The sequence below is a fragment of the Danio rerio genome, chromosome 15 (assembly GCF_052040795.2).
Source record: "Danio rerio strain M-AB ecotype USA chromosome 15, GRCz13ab, whole genome shotgun sequence".
Taxonomy (NCBI): Eukaryota; Metazoa; Chordata; class Actinopteri; order Cypriniformes; family Danionidae; genus Danio; species Danio rerio.
This window is the reverse complement of record NC_141035.1, coordinates 50,235,001-50,259,502: the sequence shown is the minus strand read 5'-3', so window position 1 is coordinate 50,259,502 and position 24,502 is coordinate 50,235,001. Positions and strand designations below refer to the sequence as shown.

The 24,502-nt window shown below is 37.2% G+C and overlaps 1 protein-coding gene across 9 annotated transcripts in view; it reads right to left on the bottom strand.

Moving 5' to 3' along the window:
- Positions 1 to 2,506: 2,506 nt before the first annotated feature.
- igsf11 (immunoglobulin superfamily member 11) overlaps positions 2,507 to 24,502 on the bottom strand; it is a 230,107-nt gene continuing 208,111 nt past the window's right edge. The window contains exons 3-9 of one of the 9 annotated variants that reach the window (XR_015508188.1): positions 23,847 to 24,054; positions 19,069 to 19,224; positions 13,555 to 13,677; positions 8,175 to 8,322; positions 4,629 to 5,648; positions 3,926 to 4,319; positions 2,507 to 2,631 (exon numbers count right to left, since the gene is read on the bottom strand). Coding sequence is in view for 1 of the 9 variants with exons in the window: in NM_001278822.1 (NP_001265751.1) it covers positions 5,180 to 5,648; positions 8,175 to 8,322; positions 13,555 to 13,677; positions 19,069 to 19,224; positions 23,847 to 24,054 (1,104 nt within the window). In the remaining 8 variants the exon portion in view is untranslated. 9 annotated transcript variants of the gene reach the window in all.

Sequence of the window (24,502 nt, the reverse complement as noted above, 5' to 3'; positions counted from 1 at the left end):
GATGTTTCCCAAAGATGGGTTGCGGCTGGAAGGGCATCCGCTGCGTAAAAACTTGCTGGATAAGTTGATGGTTCATTCCGCTGTGGCGACCCCGGATAAATAAAGGGACTAAGCCGACAAGAAAATGAATAAATTTGTGAGATGTTTCATCAGTTGCGTAAATAAGCTTCCATAAATGAATCTCCAGTGTTAACAAAGCAATAAAAGTGTCGTACAAAAAAAGTAGTATTGCTCTAATCAAACTAAGCATCATGCACATTCATAATCTCTCCTCTGGGTTTTAGAAATACAGTGATTCTCTTTGCGCGTGTCCGTCTCGCTGTGTTCAGCCTGCAGCGACGCTAAACAAAAAATTAAATAAAACTCAGCTAACAAGCAAACAGGCATTATGAAAACCCGGGGAGACGGAAACATGAGTATAAAAGAGTTTTTGGTCTCTCAGGGCCCTTTTTTCAGCCTGCGGTGACATTAAACAAAAAATAAACCCTATTTTCAGCCTGCAGCGACGTTAAACCAAAAAATTTAATACAAAATAAACTACAAGCATTATGAAAACTCTGGACTGTGGACGTTATCTCGATTATAAAGAGAGTTTTCGTCTCTCAGGACCCCTGCAGCATTCTTAAACAACAACAACAACAAAAAAACAACCTTTTTTTCAGCAAACAGGTATTATTAATGAAAACCCGGGGAGACGATAACTCGATTGTAAAAACGTTTTTTATCTCTTAGACGGAGACGTTAACTCAGTTACACATTTTTTTGGTCTCTCAGGGCCCTTTTTTTCAGCCTGCAGTGACTTTAAACAAAAAATAAAATAAAATAAAAACTAAACAAACAAGTGAACAGGCATTATTGAATGAAACCCCAGGGGACTGGAGACGTTGACGGAGCAGTTTCAGTTGGCATCAGCTGAACTCGCCCATAAAAATGTTTTTTGTTTTGGTCTCTCAGGGCCCTTAAAAAAATAAAATAAATAAATAAAGTAACAAGCCAACAGGTATTATTAATGAAAACCCGGGGAGATGTTAACTCGATTATAAAAGAGTTATTCCATCTCTCAGGGCCCTTTATCAGCGTGCAGCGACGTTAAACAACAATAAAAATAAATGAAAACCCAGGGAAAAAAAGAGTTTTCGTTTTTGTCTCTCAGGGCCATTTTTTCAGCCTGTAGCGATGTTAAACAAAAAATTTTATAAAAACAAACTTACAAGTAAACAGGCATTATGATAACCCAGGGCAACTGGAGACGTTAACTCGATACTAAAAGAGTTTCTTGTAGCTTCTGCAGCATCATTAAACAAAAAAATTTAAAATTAAAAATAAACTTTTTTTTTTTTAGCCTGTAGTGCCGTTAAACAAGATTATAAAATAAAATAAAACAAACTAACAAGCAAACAGGCATTATGAAAACCCAGAGTGCGGGAGACGTTAACTCTACATTATAAATTCTATATTATAGTATAAATATATACTACATATTATGTTATAAAAGAGTCTTTCATTTTCGTCTCTCAGTCTCTCATTTCAGCCTGCAGCGACAATAAACAAAAAATTAAATAAAAATAAACTAACAAGCAATCAGGCATTAAATGAAAACCCGGGGAGACGTTAACTCGATTATAAAAGAGTTTTTGGTCTCTCAGGGCACTTTATGAGCCTGCAGCGGCGTTAAACAAAAATACAAATAAACTAGGTATTGAATGAAAACCCAGGGCGTGTGGAGACGTTAGCTTGATTATAAAAGAGATTTTCATTTTCGTCTCTCAGGGCCATTTTTTCAGCCTGCAGCGACAATAAACAAAAACTTCAATAAAAATAAACTAACAAGCAAACAGCCATTATGAAAACCCAGAGTGCGGGAGATGTTGACTCGACTATAAAAGAGTTTTCCGTCTATCGAACCCTTTTTTTTCAGCCTGCAGCGACGTTAAACAAAAAAATTAATTAAATATAAACTAACGAGCAAACAGGCATTATGAAAACCCAGCACACTGTGGACGTTAACTCGATTATAAAGAGAGTTTTCGTCTCCCAGGACCCCTGCAGCAATCTTAAACAAAAAAAAAAAAAAAACCCAAAACTTTTTTTTTCAGCCTGCAGCGACATTAAACTAAAAATTTAATAAAAATAAACTAACAAGCAAACAGCCATTATGAAAACCCAGGGCACTGAGGACGTTAACTTGACTATAAAAGAGTTTTCCGCCTATCGAACCCTTTTTTTTTCAGCCTGCAGCGACGTTAAACAAAAAATAAATAAAATATAAACTAACGAGCGAACAGGCATTATAAAAACCCAGGGTACTGTGGACGTTAATTCGATTATAAAGAGAGTTTTCGTCTCCCAGGACCCCTGCAGCAATCTTAAACAAAACAAAAAAACCCAAAACCCTTTATTTTCAGCCTGGAGCGACATTAAACTAAAAATTCAATAAAAATAAACTAACAAGCAAACAGGCGTTAACTTGATTATAACATTTTTTAGATTTTCAGCCAAACAAAGATTTTTCAGCTTTAAACAAAAAAAATAAATAAACTAGGCATTGAATGAAAACCCAGGGCGCGTGGAGACGTTAGCTTGATTATAAAAGAGATTTTCGTTTTCGTCTCACAGGGCCATTTTTTCAGCCTGCAGCGACATTAAACAAAAAATTCAATAAAAATAAAATAACAAGCAAACAGCCATTATGAAAACCCAGAGTGCGGGAGATGTTGACTCGATTTTAAAAGAGTTTTCCGCCTATCGAACCCTTTTTTTTTCAGCCTGCAGCGACGTTAAACAAAAAAATTAATTAAATATAAACTAACGAGCAAACAGGCATTATGAAAACCCAGCACACTGTGGACGTTAACTCGATTATAAAGAGAGTTTTCGTCTCCCAGGACCCCTGCAGCAATCTTAAACAAAAAAAAAAAAAAAACCCAAAACTTTTTTTTTCAGCCTGCAGCGACATTAAACTAAAAATTTAATAAAAATAAACTAACAAGCAAACAGCCATTATGAAAACCCAGGGCACTGAGGACGTTAACTTGACTATAAAAGAGTTTTCCGCCTATCGAACCCTTTTTTTTTCAGCCTGCAGCGACGTTAAACAAAAAATAAATAAAATATAAACTAACGAGCGAACAGGCATTATAAAAACCCAGGGTACTGTGGACGTTAATTCGATTATAAAGAGAGTTTTCGTCTCCCAGGACCCCTGCAGCAATCTTAAACAAAACAAAAAAACCCAAAACCCTTTATTTTCAGCCTGGAGCGACATTAAACTAAAAATTCAATAAAAATAAACTAACAAGCAAACAGGCGCTAACTTGATTATAACATTTTTTAGATTTTCAGCCAAACAAAGATTTTTCAGCTTTAAACAAAAAAAATAAATAAACTAGGCATTGAATGAAAACCCAGGGCGCGTGGAGACGTTAGCTTGATTATAAAAGAGATTTTCGTTTTCGTCTCACAGGGCCATTTTTTCAGCCTGCAGCGACATTAAACAAAAAATTCAATAAAAATAAAATAACAAGCAAACAGCCATTATGAAAACCCAGAGTGCGGGAGATGTTGACTCGATTTTAAAAGAGTTTTCCGCCTATCGAACCCTTTTTTTTTCAGCCTGCAGCGACGTTAAACAAAAAAATTAATTAAATATAAACTAACGAGCAAACAGGCATTATGAAAACCCAGCACACTGTGGACGTTAACTCGATTATAAAGAGAGTTTTCGTCTCCCAGGACCCCTGCAGCGATCTTAAACAAAACAAAAAAAAAACCCAAAACTTTTTTTTTCAGCCTGCAGCGACATTAAACTAAAAATTTAATAAAAATAAACTAACAAGCAAACAGCCATTATGAAAACCCAGAGTGCGGGAGATGTTGACTCGATTTTAAAAGAGTTTTCCGCCTATCGAACCCTTTTTTTTTCAGCCTGCAGCGACGTTAAACAAAAAATAAATTAAATATAAACTAACGAGCGAACAGGCATTATAAAAACCCAGGGTACTGTGGACGTTAACTCGATTATAAAGAGAGTTTTCGTCTCCCAGGACCCCTGCAGCAATCTTAAAAAAAAAAAAAAAAAAAAAAAACCTTTTTTTTCAGCCTGCAGCGACGTTAAACTAAAAATGTAATAAAAATAAACTAACAAGCAAACAGGCGTTAACTTGATTATAACATTTTTTTGATTTTCAGCCAAAGATTTTTCAGCTTTAAACAAAAATAAAAATAAACTAGGCATTGAATGAAAACCCAGGGCGTGTGGAGACGTTAGCTTGATTATAAAAGAGATTTTCGTTTTCATCTCACAGGGCCATTTTTTCAGCCTGCAGCGACATTAAACAAAAACTTCAATAAAATAAAATAACAAGTAAACAGGCATTATGAAACCCCAGAGTGCGGGAGATGTTGACTCAATTTTAAAAGAGTTTTCCGTCTATCGAACCCTTTTTTTTCAGCCTGCAGCGACGTTAAACAAAAAAATAAATTAAATATAAACTAACGAGCAAACAGGCATTATGAAAACCCAGCGCACTGTGGACGTTAACTCGATTATAAAGAGAGTTTTCGTCTCCCAGGACCCCTGCAGCGATCTTAAACAAAACAAAAAAAAACCCAAAACCCTTTTTTTCAGCCTGCAGCGACGTTAAACAAAAAATTTAATAAAAATAAAATAACAAGCAAACAGGCATTATGAAAACCCAGGGCACTGAGGACGTTAACTCGATTAAGTTTTTCGTTTTCATCTCTCAGGACCCCTGCAGCCACCTTAAACAAAATTTGTTTTAAAAATAAACATTTTTTTTCAGCGTGGAATGATGCTAAACAAAAAATTCAAATAAAAATGAACCTTTTTTCAGCCTGCAGCGACGTTAAACAAAAAATAAATTAAATATAAACTAACGAGCAAACAGGCTTTGAGGAAACCCAGGGCACAGAGGACGTTAACTCGATTAAGTTTTTCGTTTTCATCTCTCAGGACTCCCACAGCGACCTTAAACAAAAAATCAAATAAAAATAAACCTTTCTTCAGCCTGCAGTAACGTTAAACATAAAAATAAACAAACTAACAGGCAAACAGGCATTGAATGAACACCCAGGGTGCGGGAGACGTAACGGAGCAGTTTTAGTTGGCATCAGCTGAACTCGATTAGTTATAAAAGAGTTTTTATTGTTGTTGTTGGCGTCAGACGAGCGAGCCGGCTCTGCTCTGCGCGGGCACCATGACGGGTACAGCACCCATGCGCTCTAGCGTAGCTTGACTGACTGCGTATGAGTGTGTGTGCTGCTGTCCGTGTGCCGCCGGCGCCGGCGTAGTGCTAGCGGCGGGCGTTCGCAAGCTTAGTGATCCATTGCTGCGGGCGATGACGGGTGGTGAGGGCGCGGAGTTCGTGGTGACCACCAGAGTTTTGGGCGGGGGCAGCGTGTGGCTGCCGTTAGTGTACGCTGGCCTTGCAGGGGCGCTGGCGCTGAAGGTCTGCCGTGTGTCGCCGTTGTAGCGTGTGTAGGAGTTGGTGTCGTAGTTGGGTTTGGGGTTGTGCCAGTAGCGGCTGTTGTAGGTGTTGGTGGACGTCAGAGTGTCGTTCTCTGAAGACGAGGCGTCCGCCTGAAACGCTTTCACCGATGAGGATCGCTTCGGAGGGAGATCATCTTCCCTGAGATGGGAGAGACAAAAATTGCATTTTATAATTATTATATCTATAAATATAATATCAGTTGTGGATTTTGTAACCCCAAATCAGAAAAAGTGGAGAGTATAAATTAAAATAGAAGAGATTTCTAAATTTACTTTGACTTGTATTTGATTGCAGACAATATGAACACAAAACATTTTTGTCTGGTCAACCTTATTTCATTAGTAAATATACATCCTTCCTGTCATTCAGACCTGCTAAACAGTTGTGACAGGAGCAGTTTAGGGCTTGTGATCAGGTAAACTGGTTAAATGATGTGATGTGAAACAGCTGATGTCAACAGGTTAATTCAGATTTGGTGCAAAAGCAGCATCCAAGAAAGGTCTAGTCCTTTAGGAGTAAAGATGGCCCTAGAATCGCCAGTTTGACAACAAATACATGAGAAAATTATTGAAATGTTCCTCAAAGAAAGAGAGGAAGACATTTAGATATTTAATCTTCAACAGTGCAGAACAGCATTGAAGGAATCTGGAGGAGTTTCAGTGCGTAAAGGACAAGAGCGCAAGCCTAAGCTGAACAACGGTGATCTCCAACCCCTCAGGCGGCGCTGCATCAGGAATCCTCAATCATCTATAAGCCAGATCAGCACATGAGCTCAGGACTACTGCGGTAAACCTTTGCCAAGTACCACAATACAGAGTCACATCCACAAATGATAGTTAAAACTGTACTGTGCCAAAAGGAAGCCCTATGTTAACAGTGTCCAGAAGTGCTGTTGACTTCTCTGACCTCTGAGGCATCTGGGATGCACCATCACACGCTATAAACGTGTACTGTGCTCAGACGAATCAGTATCTCAGGTATGGTATGGGGTTGTGTCAGTGCCCTTGGCAAAGGTAACTTGCACTTCTGCCTTCTTTTCCAGGGACTCAAAGACACAAAGTTACATTCTGGCAAGTTCTGGCTGTAAAGGAAGAGAATCCATGTATTTGACTGGCCTCCCTGGACTCTACTGTTGCCTACCTTAGGACTTGTCTGTAGGAGGAATGGGATAAAATGACACAGGAAACACTTCATTACTTGGTGTCTTCAGTCCCTAAATGTCTTTTAAGTGTTGCGAAAAGCAATAGCAGCGTTACAAAGTGGTAAATAATAAAAATTCCTTACATTTAAAGCGCATTTTTCTGCACACTTAAAGGGCACCTAGGTTACCCCTTTTTTCAGATTTAATATAAGTCTTTTGCGTCTCTAGAATGTGTATATAAAGTTTCAGATCAAAATACCCATCAGATTTTTCATTATACCTTTTACAAGATGCTGTTTTATACTGATTTCCAGCAGGGGGTGGTTTTGTCGTACTGCGCCTTTAAGACGAGTCGTTCCCGCTTACTGTTTCTACATGCCTCCTCTCTCAACTGCGTCAGACAACAGACAGACTTAAAGGAAGAAGGTCTCACGTAGCGTTTGTGAGATACTACAGTAAGAACTAACCTTTACTAATCAGCATTGTGAAGTTGCATTGATGAGTCACACACAATATCGTTACAAAGTTAACACGCGCACACACACACACACACACACACACACACACACATACACACGCACACCGCAGATGACACACACACTTAGGCAGGCAGGCAGGCAGACAGACAGAGCGCGCTTAGCTTAGTTAAGGCTAACCTCAAGTACTGTGTGGATATCTGTTATGCTAATGTACAAAATAAACCTGATGTAACTTCCACAAACCGGGATTGAAGCGTCTTCTTTTATAATTGTTCTGACACGCGGCTGTGCTGATGAAGTAAAGCTAAAGTTTTTCTCATCCACCTCAATTAACCACTTGGATGATGCAACGGCAGCTATATTGCACCAGACCGCACACCAGCTGATTGGTGGAGAGGAGACAGAGTGAGGAAGCCAAATATGATGTGGGGATGGTTAGGAGGCACACAGATCACAGGTTGAGCACCCCCTGCTGGCCTCATTAACACCACTTCCAACAGCAACCTAGCTTTTCTATGTGGTCTCCCATCCAGATACTGACCGGCCGCAGCCCTGCTTAGCTTCAGTGGGCGACCATGTGAGAGTTGCAGAGAGGTAGCTGCCAGGTAAATGGTTTACTGATACAACTTTTTTAAAATGTGTTGCAAGAACCAAAATTGGAATATGTGTTTATTTAACAAACAAACAAACAAACAAACAAACAAACAAACAAACAAACAAACAAACAAACAAACAAACAAAATCATAAGGAACACATTACATAATGTTTGTTGTGTTGTCTGCAATGAAATACAAGTCAAAGTAAATGTACAAAATACAACTTTCATTTCTTTATTTGTGTTTTCCATACCGTGTTAACTTTTTTTTCAACACACACAAAACAGGGATCCATATTTAACTCTAAATTAAACTGCTGTGCGTCTCTGATGTGTTTTGAGCAGCTCTGAAAGTTACAGGTTGTCACATACATTTTTTTCTCTATATTTCAGAATATTGCACATGATATTTTGATCCTCTGCCGTCTTTAAGGAGCGTGTGTATCACCTGATCTCATTGGGAATCTCCTCCTCCTCATATTTGTTCTTGTTCCTCCAGTAGAAGAGCGAGACCAACACCAGCGAACTGCAGATGATCAGAGCCAGAACACCAGTGGCGACGGTGCCCGCGATCAGACCCACACTCTGAGGCTGAGCTGAAACACACACACACACACGCACGCACGCACGCACGCACGCACGCACGCACGCACGCACGCACGCACACACACACACACACACACACACACACACACACACACACACATGCATTACATATATAGTTAAAGTCTGAATTATTCTGCAGTAATTTGTGTTTCTTTTTCCAATATTTCCCAAATGATGTTGAACAGATTTAGGAATTTTACATAATAATATTTGTTCTTCTGGAGAAAGTCTTATTTCAGCTAGAATAAAAGCAGTTTATAATTGTTTTTAAGCCCTTTTAAGGTCAATATTATTATCGTTATTATTATTATTACAGAACAAACCCCTGCTATACAACTACTTGCCTAATCACCCTAACATTACCCTAGTGAAGCCTTTAAATGTCACTGAAGCTGAATACTAGTGTCTTAAAGAGTATCTAGTCTCATATTATTTACTGTCATCATGGCAAAGAGAAAAGTTTCAGGAATAAAACTATTTAAGATCAAAATAAAATATAAATAAATGCAAATTAAAGTTAAACAGAAAGGTGCAGCAGGTGATGGTCTTCAAAAACATTTGTTGTTGTGCTGGTTAAAGTCGCTTCACACTCCAATAGTAATGAAGTGTAGTAAGTAGTAAGTGTAAATGTAAATAAATCTAACTGTATTTATAAGTGTTTTTATATTTTGTGTAAGGCATAAAACTGAAAAAAGCTCATCAAATCAAACTGTCTGTCAGCAAATGCAGATTTGAACAACTGCGCAGCCGTTTGTACCAAGTGTGCCGCAAGCCTGCATTTGAGTGAAGGTCTCGGCCGTTAGATCGCCCCCTGGGGGCTGGCTGCAGTACAAGTCATAAAGCCCGCCTCCTCCGTGTTAATGAAGGAGACTTGAGCCCAAATAAAAAAATTAATTACACTTGCAATAAAATGTCCCGAAAGATGGTTCTGGTAGATTAAGGCACTGGTTATTGTGCTGAAATAGGTGCAGATCTTCATTTTTGTAAACAGTTTGTTTTTAGCAGTAATTTAATGCTGGGCGTGTCATCGTGATTGACAGCTGTGATTGACAGTTTCTCAAAGCAGCGCGTCTAAGCTTCAGCAGGAGACTGAAGTGTTATTATTCGATTTCTGTGTTATTTTACCATGACAAAATGAGTTCAGCAGTAAACTACAGTTTCTGACATACATAATCCTGGTGGAACACTGTTTATTCGCTAAATTCAGGGCTTTTTTCGGGCTTATTAGTTTGCTGATACACGCCTAACCCGCCAGATAGCAAAATACACTGGGGACAGTTCCGGCTAGATTCTCGCCTGCCGGAGACTTACCCCTCAGACTAACTACCTCTGCTGGACCTACTCGGGATGCCTGGACTCACTGCCAGATTCCAGCCCGAGTCAATCGAGCCAGATGCGGCGGCCGAGCGAGCCGGCGCTGCCGCATGCAAGCCGGAATCAGCCCGCGATGTTATGCGCTGCGACCCGGAGCTGGCGCGATTGAATATATAAAACCCTCATATTTGTTAACGTTATTACATCCATTTGTGTTGATAAGACAGCAAACGCATGCTGAGAAGTTCGGGGGGCGTGGTTGATTTTACATAAAGCGTTTGGTTGGAAGCTCGACTCCGCTCATTTTCGCTTCTCCTCCTCTGGCTCCATCAGACAGTCCTTCTGCGCATGTCTGGCTCCAATTTCAGCAGTCTTTTGCGACAGTTTGTGCCCGTCAAGCAGGCGTTTTGCCCTCAAGGCGTTCAATGGGAAAAGGGGCTGTCGCGTCGTCCATATTTTTTACAGTCATTGGTTTGTACGCAGCATTCTCTGACTGCTGTTTGTGCATAGACGTACTGCGCGTTCACGAGAGAGAGAGAGCGAGCGTGTGCGATCGGCAGAAACATGCTGAATCAAAACTTTTTAAAAACTTCAATCAATAGAAAGGACGACACAATGTCTGAAGGATTTCTCTTAGACAGGTCATGTTCTGTTTTAAAACTGTTTTAGCTTCACGCAAAGCTGATATAACGTTAGATGTTGTTGTTTAAAATGGGTTATATCTTCACGGAAGTGTTGTTCAGCCACTAAAATCAAAGACTGATAAGACTATTTTCTGTTTCATAAGATCCTTTTACAGCATCGATAATGTAGATTTTAATTAGTTTAACAACAAAACAACAACAAAACAAAACACAACAAAACACAAGTCACTGGGCGTTGCGGGCACTGTTATACAATGGTTCAGATCTTACCTCTCTGACAGGTCATTCAGGGTGTCTTGGAGGGGAGAGGTGTCCAACCTACAGCATCTAAACACTGGGGTACCTCAAGGCTCTGTTCTTGGGCCACTTCTCTTCTTCATCTACACATCATCTCTAGGACCAGTCATCCAGAGACATGGATTCTCCTACCACTGCTATGCTGATGATACCCAGCTATACCTCTCTTTTCATCCTGATGATCCCTCGGTTCCAGCTCATATCTCAGCCTGCCTGTTGGACATTTCACACTGGATGAAAGATCATCATCTTCAGCTGAACCTTGCAAAAACGGAAATGCTTGTAGTTTCTGCCAACTCGACTCTACACCATAACTTTTCAATCCAGATGGATGGGGCAACCATTACTGCATCCAAAATGGTGAAAAGCCTTGGAGTAACGATGATGACCAGCTAAACTTCTCTGACCACATTTCTAGAACTGCTCGATCGTGCAGATTCACACTCTATAACATCAGAAAGATCCGACCCTTCTTATCTGAACATGCAGCTCAACTCCTTGTTCAAGCTCTTGTTCTCTCCAAACTGGATTACTGCAACTCTCTACTAGCCGAGCTTCCAGCTAACACTATCAAGCCTCTTCAACTGCTCCAGAACGCAGCAGCACGAGTGGTCTTCAATGAACCTAAACAAGCACACGTCACTCCGCTGCTCATCCGTTTGCACTGGCTGCCAGTTGCTGCTCGCATCAAATTCAAAGCTCTGATGTTTGCTTACAAAGTGACTTCTGGCTTTGCTCCTTCTTATCTGCTCTCACTTCTGCAGATGCTAAATGACTAAATGTAAATGTAAATGTAAATGTAAATAGCGATATTCCGCCTAGTTTCTCCCTTTATTTTACCGTGCAACTCTAAATATTCACTCTGAAATCGCATGTCAGTTTGGCTTGCACACCGCCGGACAAGCACTAGTCTCATTTAACACACGAGAGAGGGTTCTGCTGTCATCTTTAAGGTGCGTGTGCTCCTGTTTCAGGAGGCGTAGGGGAGGGACTGTGATTCAGAGATCTATGCTAAGCTGTTAGCATTGAGGAAGATCACCTACTGCACCTTTAATTAATATAAGAAAATGGTTAAACTTAGAATCAGAATGATTCTAGTTATTATAGTAGATATTATTGTAGAGATTTGACTTTTTTTTCTTTTTTAAATATTTCCCCAAATGATGTTTTATCAGAGCAAGGGGATTTTCACAGTATTTCCTCTAATATTTGTTTTTTTTTTCTGGAGAAAGTCTTATTTGATTTATTTTGGCTAGAATAAAAGCATTTTTAATTGTTTTAAACCCATTTTAAAGTCAATATTATTAGCCCCCTTAAGCAATATTAGTTTTGGACCATAGACTATTTTAATGTGGTCATGTCATTGGCCCGTGAACATTTCCTGCTTGTTATCAAACTATTTCATAACTATAACAAGAGGCAATTCAACTTCCTATTTAAACAAATTTCATAACATTGTTTATCAATATGTGGCTCTTTTTTTACTCTGTTTTAAATGTAAAACAGGAAATACATTGAGATCATTGTTTTTGTTTATATGCCTCAAAATGGTCTATACCAGTGGTTCTCAAACTGTGGTACATGCACCACTAGTGGTACGCGGGCTTCCTTCTAGTGGTACGTGGAGGAATGAAATGTCATGTACATGCTGCATATAATTCAAAATTTATCAAAAATGATGTATATAATATGCCATATAGGACATATAACCTATATTTCTGAGGTAATCTGCCATGTTTTTTTTTAACTGTGCAGAGTTGTAGCTGCTTTACTGGGCCTACTACGCTACTGTATCTCAATACTGCTCATGTTGGTGGTACTTGGAGAGACTATTTTTTTTTCTGAGGTGGTACTTGATGAAAAACGTTTGAGAACCACTGGTCTATACAATGACCTGCCTAATTACCCTAACTTTACCCTAATTACCCTAGTGAAGCCTTTAAATGTCACTTTAAGCTGAATACCAGTGTCTTAAAGAATATCTAGTCTAATATTATGTGCTGTCATCATGACAAAGAGAAATGCTTTAAGAATAAAAATGTTTAAGTCAAACTATTAAGAATACTCCAAATATAACAGAAAAACAGAACTAATAAAGCAATTATCAACATAAGAAAATGGCTAAACTTAGAATCAGAAGGGATATCAAAAATATCATGGACTTTTTTAGGAACTCCCTGAGCTGTAAATATGATGTGCACATGATCTGCTAAATATTGACCTTTCATAGAGTGATTTTTTTATTATAGTAAATATTATAAATATATAGTAAATATTCTAGTTATTCATTTATTCATTTTTTTTTTGGCTTAGTCCCCTTATTAATCAGGGGTCACCACAGCGGAATGAACCGCTAACTTATCCCACACGTTTTATGCAGCAGATGCCCTGCCAACACTGGGAAACACCCATACACTGTTGCATTCACACTCATACACTTAGCTTATTAATTTCCCCTATAGCGCATGTGTTTGGACTGTGTGTAGCACCCAGAGGAAACCCACGCCAACACAGGGGGAACATGCAAACTCCACACAGAAATGACAACTGACCCAGCCGGGACTCAAACCAGCAATCTTCTTGCTGTGAGCTGATCGGCTACCTACTTAGCCACCATGATGCCCTACTCATTCATTCATTCATTTTCTTGTCGGCTTTATTAATCCAGGGTCACCACAGCGGAATGAACCGCCAACTTATTCAGCAAGTTTTTATGCAGTGGACACTCACACACTACGGACAATTTAGCCTACCCAATTCACCTGTACCGCGTGTCTTTGGACTGTGGGGGAAACCGGAGCACCCGGAGGAAACCCACGCGAATGCAGGGAGAACATGCAAACTCCACACAGAAACGCCAACTGAGCCAAGGCTCGAACCAGCGACCTTTTTGCTGTGAGGCGACAGCACTACCTACTGCGCTGCTGCTTCGCCTGATGTCCTACTCAGTTCCCTATTAAGACTCACGTGCGGTGACCTGCAGGTTGAGGACGCAGGTGCTTCTCCCGATGGCGTTTGATGCGGTGCACTGGTAGAGTCCAGATGTGCTGCTGCTGATGTTTCTGAGCGTCACCGTTCCCTGCATCTGATCTGAACACACAACAGCAACACAACAATCACACAGACACACTTATAGACATTCAAATCCACATTAACCTGCTTCTGACTCGCTCAAACTTTAAAGTGACACGCTGGAATAGAAGAATAAATATTACAAGCAGACGTCTATCAAATCCAATATTTTACTTTAAGTCACACTTCATGATATGAACTAACCGTTAACTAACACTACGAGCTGAATAAACTAAAAATTTGCTATTTATTAATAGGTTTTAGGAAGCATTAGGGATGCAGAATAAGATCCTACTTTATAACTACTAATGAACAGTTCATATCTTAATAACAGGCAGGGGTAAAACGCCAGCAGTTAATAGCATGAATTGTGACTAAAGTGTTACCCAAAATATTTAAAATCTGATTTATTTATCTAAATTAAGTATCTATATAAATATTAACATCAAACACATTACAGAAATAAATTGAACATCATTTTAAAACATTCATCTGCTTATTATTGTACACACTTGTGAGTTAGCAGTAACTCTGCTGTCCTCTAGGTGTCAGTATGACTGTATTTTTCGGCAGATTTACTCTTGGAGACAGTAAAAGTGTCTCTCGCAGCTGTGACAGCTTTTTGAGGACAAAGCAGATTGATTTATGAAGCTTAAAAATATATCAGCCGTCTTTAGAATAAGGCTACAGTCATGTTTCTGTCCACAGACCTTCAGCTTCTGCGTCTCAGAGGCTCAAAGATTCATGAACAAATCCTGAATCAATGAAAAGATTCATCAGGATGAACTTTTTGTACTTGATAAAAGTCAAGTGGCAACTTTTAAATTTGAGGTTTTCAGATTATGGACATTTCTGGGAATATGAAATTGACTATATATGTATTTTGCCGATGCCTAATTTAAGTGAATTATTCTTTTGAGTGAGTGGATCAAAGATTCAGTTAAAAAATCAAATGATTCCTCCGTGAATCATTCAATAAACATTCTGGCGGACTGTGTTTGTGTATTTTTGTTCATTGAAATAGAGATCGTACAAGTAAATAGAAGCAATTTTTAACTTTTACAGTAGTTAGACAACTAGCAAACAAGAAATAATAAAACAACTTAATTATAAAGCACATAAAAAGCTAAATTAATGATGAAAAATTAATAATATATTAATCTAAAAATATAAAAGCTTTTTAAAAAATTGTATAATTGATATAATTGTATATAAATACACTAATACAAAATAATATCAATATAAATAAAATTAACAAAATAAATATAATGAATATATCAATTAATAATTACATTAAAATATTTGAAATATTACCTATAAATTATTGAACTAGTTCATCAATAGTAATAAATAATATGTATAAAAACAAACACAAAAAGTTACCTGTAATAATTAATATAATTGTATAAACAAAGTGAAAACTAGTACTGTATAGGTTGTGAATGTAATAGTTGTCACATCAAACTCTGCTATTATTTCTAAGCCGTTTTTTTAAACCAATATTTAAAATAAATGTGCTATTTTAAAATCACAAAAATATTATATATTTTATATTGTATATTAATTGTGCTTATAATATAAAAAATATAAGCACATTATAAAAAGTATTGACTAAATAAATCACTAAATATTAAACACTAAAACTTGCATCAGAGTTTGTTTATTTATTATAAACTTTCATAAAACTTTTATTATTTTATTAACTTTTATTAATAGTTGCTACAGTTAAAAACAAATACTTTAGGATCCTTTAAGAGAGTGGTCCCCATCCCCCGGGCTGCAGAATAGTACCGGTCCGTGGATCAAATGGTACTGGGCCGCAGAAGAAATCACTAATTATTTCAGTTTTATTTAATATCAGAGTCTGAACAATCCTTTATTCTCTCAGTTGCATCTTGGTCACTTGAGCACCCAAATTTAACCCACAAGCAGCAAAATGAGTAAGAAACAGACGTCTCTGGAAAGTTTCTTTACTAAAGGGAAAAGGCCCAATAAAGGACCCACGAATGGCCAAGGAAATGATCCGCAACCTATTTGTCAACAAATCAGGTGAATCCACATCACATCAAACTCCAATATTTAAACCAATATTTAAATTAAATGTGTTGTTTTAAAATCACAAAAATATTATATATGTTTATGTTGTATATTAATAGTGCTAATAATATAAAAAATTATATAATAACATTACAAAAGTACTGACTAAATAAATAACTAAACAATAAATAAATTAATTAATTAATATAAAAACAAAAGCTCTTTCAAAGTAAAAATAAAACAACTATAATACTAAATTTTAAAAGCTAAACTAACACTAAAACTTGCATTAAAGCTTGTTTATTTATTATTTTTATTTATTATTACTTTTATTATTTTATTAACTTTTATTATAGTTGCTTTACTTAAATACAAATACTTAAGGACACTTTAAGAGAGTGGTCCACATCCCCCGGGCTGCAGAATGGTACCAGTCCATGGATCAAATGGTACTGGGCCGCACAAAAAATCACTAATTATTTTCATTTTATTTATTATCAGAGTCTAAAAAGATCTTTTATTTTGAAAAATGACCATATTCTTCACTTGAGCTCCTAAATTTAACCCACAAGCAGCAAAATGAGTAAGAAACAGACGTCTCTGGAAAGTTTCTTTGTGAAGGGGAAAGGGCCCAGTGAAGGACCTGCAGATGGCCAAGGAATTGATCCGCAACCCAAATCAGGTCAATCCACATCACATCAAACTCTGCTATTATTCCTAAGCTGTTTTTTTAAACCAATGTTTAAATTAAATGTGCTATTTTAAAATCACTAAAATATTATATATTTCTCTACTGCATATTAATAGTGCTTATAACATATAACATTATACACACATTACGAAAGTACTGACTAAATTAATAACTAAACTATAAATTAATAATTTAATATAAAACAAAAGCTCTTTCAAAATATAAATAAAAACAACTATAATACTAAATTTTAAAAGCTAAACTAACACTAAAACTTGTATTATAGTGTGTTTATTTATTATAAACTTTCATCAAACTTTTTATTAGTTTATTAACTTTTATTATAGTTGCTTTCGTTAAAAACAAATACTTTAGGACACTTTAAGACAGTGGTCCCCAATCGGATCCATTAGTATCGGGCCGCACAAGAAATTATTAATTATTTCAGTTTATTTAGTCTGAAAGATCCTTTATATTGAAAAATCTTTTAAAAAATGACCGTATTCTCTCGGTTACATCTCGGTCAATTGTGGCCCAAATGTAACCCACAAGCAGGAAAATGAGTAAGAAACAGACGTCTCTGAAAAGGCCCAGTGAAAGACCCACGAATGGCCAGGGAATAGATATGCAACCCATCTGTCAACAACATGAATCAACATGACATCAAACTCTGTTATTAACCTACAAACTCTGTTATAAACCTATATTTAAATTAAATGTGCTATTTTAAAATCAGTTAAATATTACATATTTCTATACTCCATATTAATAACAATATTTTAACAAAAACAATTACAAAATGAGAAAAACTGAACAAAAATAAAAACGAAAGTAATTTTAAGTAGCTATTTCAAATATGGCTCATTTCAATCATTATTTACTAGAATTATTTGCTTTTATTACAATTGTTTGCACATAAAATGACCATAAATAAGCTTATTATTATTATTAAAACAATGAGTTTTAACTACAATAACTCTGTTTGTATGATTCATTTCTTGAAGTGATTACAGTTTTTCTCAGTCGCTTTGGTGCGTTTCTCACAACACCAGTGCATTTTTGCACAACAGTTAATGCATTTCTCAAAACAATTAGTACAAACTGCAAAACCCAGCTGATAACCTGCAAAAGCGCATCACATGATCAAAATGGAGAGTTCAATCCTCAAAAGCAAGTATTGATGTCAATCAAAGTGTCAGTATCATCAAGATGAAAAGTCCTGACACCATTGATTATGAACAAGATAGTCAAATGGCTTAGTCATGTCTTCATTAGGACAGTTTACTCTGGACATTTTTCAATGCAACAACAGTCAGATTTTGGTGAAACTTCCTGAAAATGCTCAAGACAGCACTGTATACTGTTTGCACAGCCATTTGAAAACTACAGTAAAGTTAGACATCACTGCATGTAGTGAGGTATCTGAGCACAAGACACTGAACATGTATGTTTCACATGTTTACTGCATTTGCTCGTTGCAATTCTAATTTATTCACAGCATTGTGCAAAAGATTAAACACACCCTTATTTACAACAAACATAAACTTCCTTTGGGTAAAGCTGGGCACAACTGTACACTATATTGCAGTATATATTGGAACTGAACCTGCAGCATACACAGGTCTGTAAATCATTCATCAAATTGTTCAATTTTGAAGACATTTTTAGAAAAATGATTACATTTTTTTTTATTTGTTTGACAGATTTTGACACTAGTTCAACATTTTTTGTATGTAATGACTCCAGCAATGAAATGAGGACTGTTAGTTTATATGGAATGACTATTCAGCATTTACAAGTCTAGTTAATTTTGACTGACATGACATGAGCAGATGACATGAGCAGAGAGTTGTATGAAAGCAATTGATGCATGTCCAAAAGCATCTGCAATGTGTTGGAGAGAATGAGAAACTGCTACTAGGATGTGCACAAATGACTAACTGTTTTGAGAAATGCATGAACTGTTGTGCAAATGTAAATAGTGTTGTGTAAAATGCACCAAAGCCACTGAGAAAAACTGTAATTAAGCCTTAAAAATACCCTTAAATGAGCAGTTTTCTGTATTTTGGGCTTCATGTTTTTATTTCCCCCCATTTATTTCTGCTTTTGAGTGGCATTATGGGATGTTGATCTTTCTTCCAACAACTTTTACTCTTAAAAAGCGCTAAACAGTGACTTTTATTGTCTTTGTAATAGTGTGCAGTGCTATATTGTCTGAGTTGGTGTTGTATATTACGCTACAGAAACCTTGTAATAATCTGCAGCACATTATTTCTCTAGATATTATTATTATTTCTTATGCATTATATTATTTCAAACTACTAAAATGTCAATAAAAGTCACTTTGTTTAACTGTAGAGTTGAATTTTCAACATCAGAAGTGGACAGAGCACATCAACATCCCATAATGCACCTCACCACCACAAATAAATCAATTTTACAGCGTATAAAATAATAAAATCTGTGTATAATAATAATAAAGGTCAGTCTTTGGACTCCTGTAGCCGTATTGTAAAGTGGCGGCATATGCACAGATCGGGTCAGTAACACACACACACACACACACACTCACTGACGGAGGATCAGCACGGGCACAGCTCACGCCACACCAGAATCAAGAGCGGCACATTTACCGGAGAGCGCCGGGCAAAACGGGATGCCCACGGCCAGCGCTTTAGTACCTTGCATGGCATTGTGGGGCAGTTTGGGCACCGACTCCTGCTTCTCCCAGGCGTAGGTGGGCGTCGGGATTCCTTCATCCGAACCGCACAACAGCATCACATCACTGCCCACGTCCAGAGAGCCCTGGACACGACACGACGGGATGGATGGAGGAACTGAAACACACACAATAAACACACCAGCTTGATTCTGATTGGCTGATCAACAACACTGCCTGATTAACACACAGGTAAAGTAATAGTTTTATAAATGTGTATATTCATTCATTCATTGTTTTTATTCATTCATTCATTCATTTTCTTGTAGGCTTAGTCCCTTTATTAATCTGGGGTCGCCACAGCGGAATGAACCGCCAACTGAGTCGAGGTTCGAACCAGCGACCTTCTTGCTGTGAGGCAACAGCACTACCTACTGCGCAACTGCCTCGCCCTGTTTCTTTATTACTTATTGCAAATGCCCTTCCAGCTGCAACCCATCACTGGGAAACACACACACACACACACTACAGCCAATTTAGTACATCAATTCCCCTATACCGCATGTGTTTGGACTGTGGGGGAAACCGGAGCACCCGGAGGAAACCCACACCAACACGGGGAGAACATGCAAACTCCACATAGAAAGGCCAACTGACCCAGCCGGGACTCAAACCAGCGAACTTCTTGCTGTGAGGCCACAGGGCCAACCACTGAGCCCCCATGCCACCCTACTGGTATTAATAAATGTGTTCAGAAGCGGCTTTGATCAGTGTAGAGGGGCAGGTTATTGTAAATAAAGAGTGTGCGCATCTGCCTGACACTCTCCTGTCCCAGAAGGGCAAACTTTTGTAGGCCACATGAGCGTGCCAACAGGGCAGATGTAGCGAGCAGGAACTGTGTTTGTAGCACATGCATGCACACTCCTCACACATGCAGAGCTCTCTCAAATGCTTTACATACTTAATGTGCGTCCACAGCTGTTATCATTCACTTTTACAGCGTATGTGGAGAATAAAAGTAAATAATTCAATAAATTTGATGCCTTAACAAAAAAAGTACACACTGTTTCTTTAATATCAAATACTAATATTCAAATTATCGGTGTAAGAGTCTAAATTATCATATGCATTTGTTTGTATGGTCTTTTTCACCAAAGAAGGCTCACACAATTCCAAAGGCAGATACTGATTGGATGAGGGCCTGCTGTGTGGAGTTTGGGGGTTTTATGATGTGGTCCATTGTTGATTAGTCTGTTTGAATGTCTCAGTATTTGGCCTTTGGTCACATGGTCAAGATAAAGACAAAATAGCTGGTGCACTTTGCTCTGCTTCTTTCCTGCTCTGGAGTCTATCTTCTCTGACTCTACTGCAATATTCTGGGCCTGCTCTCTTTGTCTCTCCCCCCTGTATCTCTTTCTATTCATTCATTCATTTTCTTGTCATCTTGGTCACTTTATTAATCCGGGGTCGCCACAGCGGAATGAGCTGCCAACTTATCCAGCAAGTTTTTTACGCAGCGGATGCCCTTCCGGCCGCAACCCATCTCTGGGAAACATCCCCACACACTTATTCACTCTCATACACTACAGACAATTTAGCCTACCCAATTCACCTGTACCGCATGTCTTTGGACTGTGGGGGAAACCGGAGCACCTGGAGGAAACCCACGCGAAGACAGGGAGAACATGCAAACTCCACACAGAAAAGCCAACTGAGCCGAGGTTCGACCCAGCGACCTTCTTGCTGTGAGGCGACAGCACTACTGCGCCACTGCCTCGCCTATGAACAAATATCTATAAATAAATGAATGATTGAATAAATAAATAAATATATATAAATAAATTAATTAATTAATGAATTAATTAATGTAGTATATAAATAAGTAAATGAATGAATGAATAAATAAAAAATGAATAAATGAATAACTGAATGAATGAATAAAAAATAATTATATAAAAGCATGAATGAAAAATTAAATAAATATAATATATAAATAAGTAAATGAATGAATGAATAAATAAATAAATAAATAAACAATAAAATATTATACAAATGAATGAATGAATGAATGAATGAAAGAATAAATGAATACATTAATGAATAAAAATATATAATATACAAATAAATAAATAAATAAATAAATAGGTAGATAAATAGATGAATGAATGAACAATATAATATTTAAATGCATAAATAAAAATATAAATGAATGAATACATAAATAAATAAATTATATAAATAAATAAATACAAAATATATCATATAAATGAATGAATGAATGAATCAATCAATCAATAAATATAGAAATAAATGAATGAATGAATGAATATAGAAATGAATGAATATAGAAATGAAAGAATGAATGAATGAATAAATGAGTGAATGAGTGAATGAATGAATGAATGAATGAATGAATTAATTAATTAATTAATTAATTAATTAATTAATGAATCAATCAATTGGACTTTCAGTAATGAAAATTGAACCACACTGAACTGAATTTCAAGTCTAAAAACTAAACTGACACTGTTTCAATTTAATTTAATCGTTTATGTTGAGCTGCTTTGACACAATCTACATTGTAAAAGTGTTAGAAAAATAGACAAACCAACAAACATAAATAAATAAATAAAATATATAAATAAATAAAATATATGAATGAATGAATGAATGAATGAATGAATGAATGAATGAATGAATGAATGAATGAATGAATGAATGAATGAATGAACGAACAAAGGAATGAATGAGTTTTTTATTACTTATATATACAGAACTTTATTCTGTTCATGTGAATCCTAAAAAACGAACCAGCGACCTTCTTGCTGTGACCTTATTTCTGCATTTAAGCTGGGCACAATTATTATCATATGTTTTTTCATCATTTCATATTTTATCATTTTCCACAGTTATTTTGTGATTATTCAGTTGTAACCGTAGAGAATCATCGTCATTAAATCACTTTACTATCAAGTATTTGTGAATTACTTTTGATCTAACATCAACACTTGTTGACTCCATATTGCAATAGAATATGTTAGACCACCATCTCCACGCCAGATAAATATGATCCAGCTCCGGATGCCAGATCTTATTAGGAAATATCTGTTTCTCCAGGTATAGGGACAACAAGTCAGCAAAGTTTCCAATACCTGAACCCGTTAACCAGCATTCAACTGAATTACCACTGTCCCATAATAGAGGAGTTGACTGAGAAAACCAGAGAGGAGCAGAAGCAGGAGACGCAGTAATGATGATGAAGAAAGAGCAGAGCTTATTGGATAATCTTAGTTGCGTATGATTCAATGCTCAGAGTTCATCTGACCAGAATAAATGCAACAAGTGTTATCATACCACCAGCAACAGCTATGGAAAATTACTGCTTCACAACATTGTCCAGAGACAACACAGACCTGGAAATTAAGACATTCTCTTATCTCTTACTCATGAAAACAAGTTTCACTTGAATCAACACACTCATAAGATTATAACAATATGGACAAATGGAAATAATAATGAAGCAATCTTTTATTAAAAGAGTAACAACAAAATAAAACATAAAAAACTTTAAAAAACCTAATAACATGACAAATAATCATTATTAATAATCAAATCATTAACTACTGATCAATAAAATGATACAATTATAATTATATAAATGACTAATGATCATATGATTAAATAAAATAATTAAATGAAGAATAAATGAATAAAAACAAATAAAAATAAAACACAACACAAATGAATAGTTGTTTTCTCTCGGGGGGGCTTCTTCAGCTTATTCATGACCATCTGCATCTGTATAATGTGATTATTATGATCAGTATTATTGATTATCTGCAGATTTATATTTGCTTTAATAAACTCAAGTGTAGATGTGTCCAGCTGTGGGGTTTTGGAGGCGTCTGCATCAGCATATGTGGATAAGAACAGGACGTGTGTCTGGAAATAACTCAGTTTTCTGAGCACACTTCATTATTATTGTTCATTTATTCCTCTGCTGGAGATCAGAACTGAATTTAGAAATAGTTTAGACACAAATCTCTGAGCTTAACAAAGGAAATTAAATATGTGGGCTAATAGTTGTGTTCAGTGGAGTGAGTTTCCACCGTTTCCTCACTCCACCAAAGTAAAGGAGTAAAGTAAAGGAGTAAAGTGAAGAGGCTGAATGGAGGAGGCTCATTCTTTATCCTCACGCTGCAGATGCTCTGTTTATGGTTTTCTTGCTAGTGAAGCGTTCAGTTTTTACACTTATAAAGTCACAATGTAAACAGCAAATGCACCATGGAGTGATACAAGGGGAAATGAGAATGAGAGAAGGGAATGAGAGACGAGACTCTGATTGGTTTAATGCAGGTTATGCTCAAAACACACCCAGAACTCATTAAGAGAATAAGCACAACCCTGTTAGACCATGCGCTGGGCGCAGAGTGGATTTATCCATGCCTAAAAGAGCAAAAGTAGATTCAGACACGGCTTTAATGCTTTTGCGCTGTGAGCTTTAGACTTTGCGCCTAGATCATTAAATTAGAGTGTATTCACCCTGAAATCTTAATAAAAAATTTTTAAAAAGACAAATAAATTGTAGACTTATGAGTGGTTTTGTGGTAAAGGACCACTAATATCCATTATACCAACAGTAAAACAGCAGATTCAATGCTGGCCTAAAGTTTTGCAGCACAGTACTGTACGAGCAAACATATTGTGCAAGTGTTTACTGTGTTTCGTCCCAAATAACAGGCACTGTCTGAAGCAGATACAGCACATGGAGCAGTCATAGAGCAGAGTGAAGTCACTCACCGAGCACCGTCAGGCCGATCACTCCTATATTGCGTCCTCCGCGGTCCGGCAGGTTGTTGACCAGGCACTGGTACGTCCCGGTGTCCGACAGCTGAGTGTTATTGATGAAGATGGAGGCACTTGTGCTGGGCATGGTGGACACGAAACCCACACGCCCGTTCATGTGATTGGCTAAACTGAACACCTGACCACTCTGGTAGATGATCACCTGAACACACACACACACACACACACACACACACACACACACACACACACACACACACACACACACACACACACACACACACACACAACAACAACAACAAACAGACATTAGGCATTTCAGAGATATCTAATTAGCTCAAAACTAAACACACACACACACATAGAGAGAGAGAGACAAAAACAGCAAAACTTTCGACATCTGGCCCTGTGGAGCTCTAGATCACCTCAGTGACGGTCAGAGCGGTCAGACGCAGAGGTTTGGAGTGTTTAGCTGAAAGGTGTAAATGTGCCTGAAATGATCAATTATTGAAGAGTTTAAATATGCAGCACATTCTGCTGTGAGTGTTAGCATGTCCAGCGCGCGCACACACACACACACACACACACACACACACACACACACACAAACACACACACACACACACACACACACAGAATAAAGCATTTTA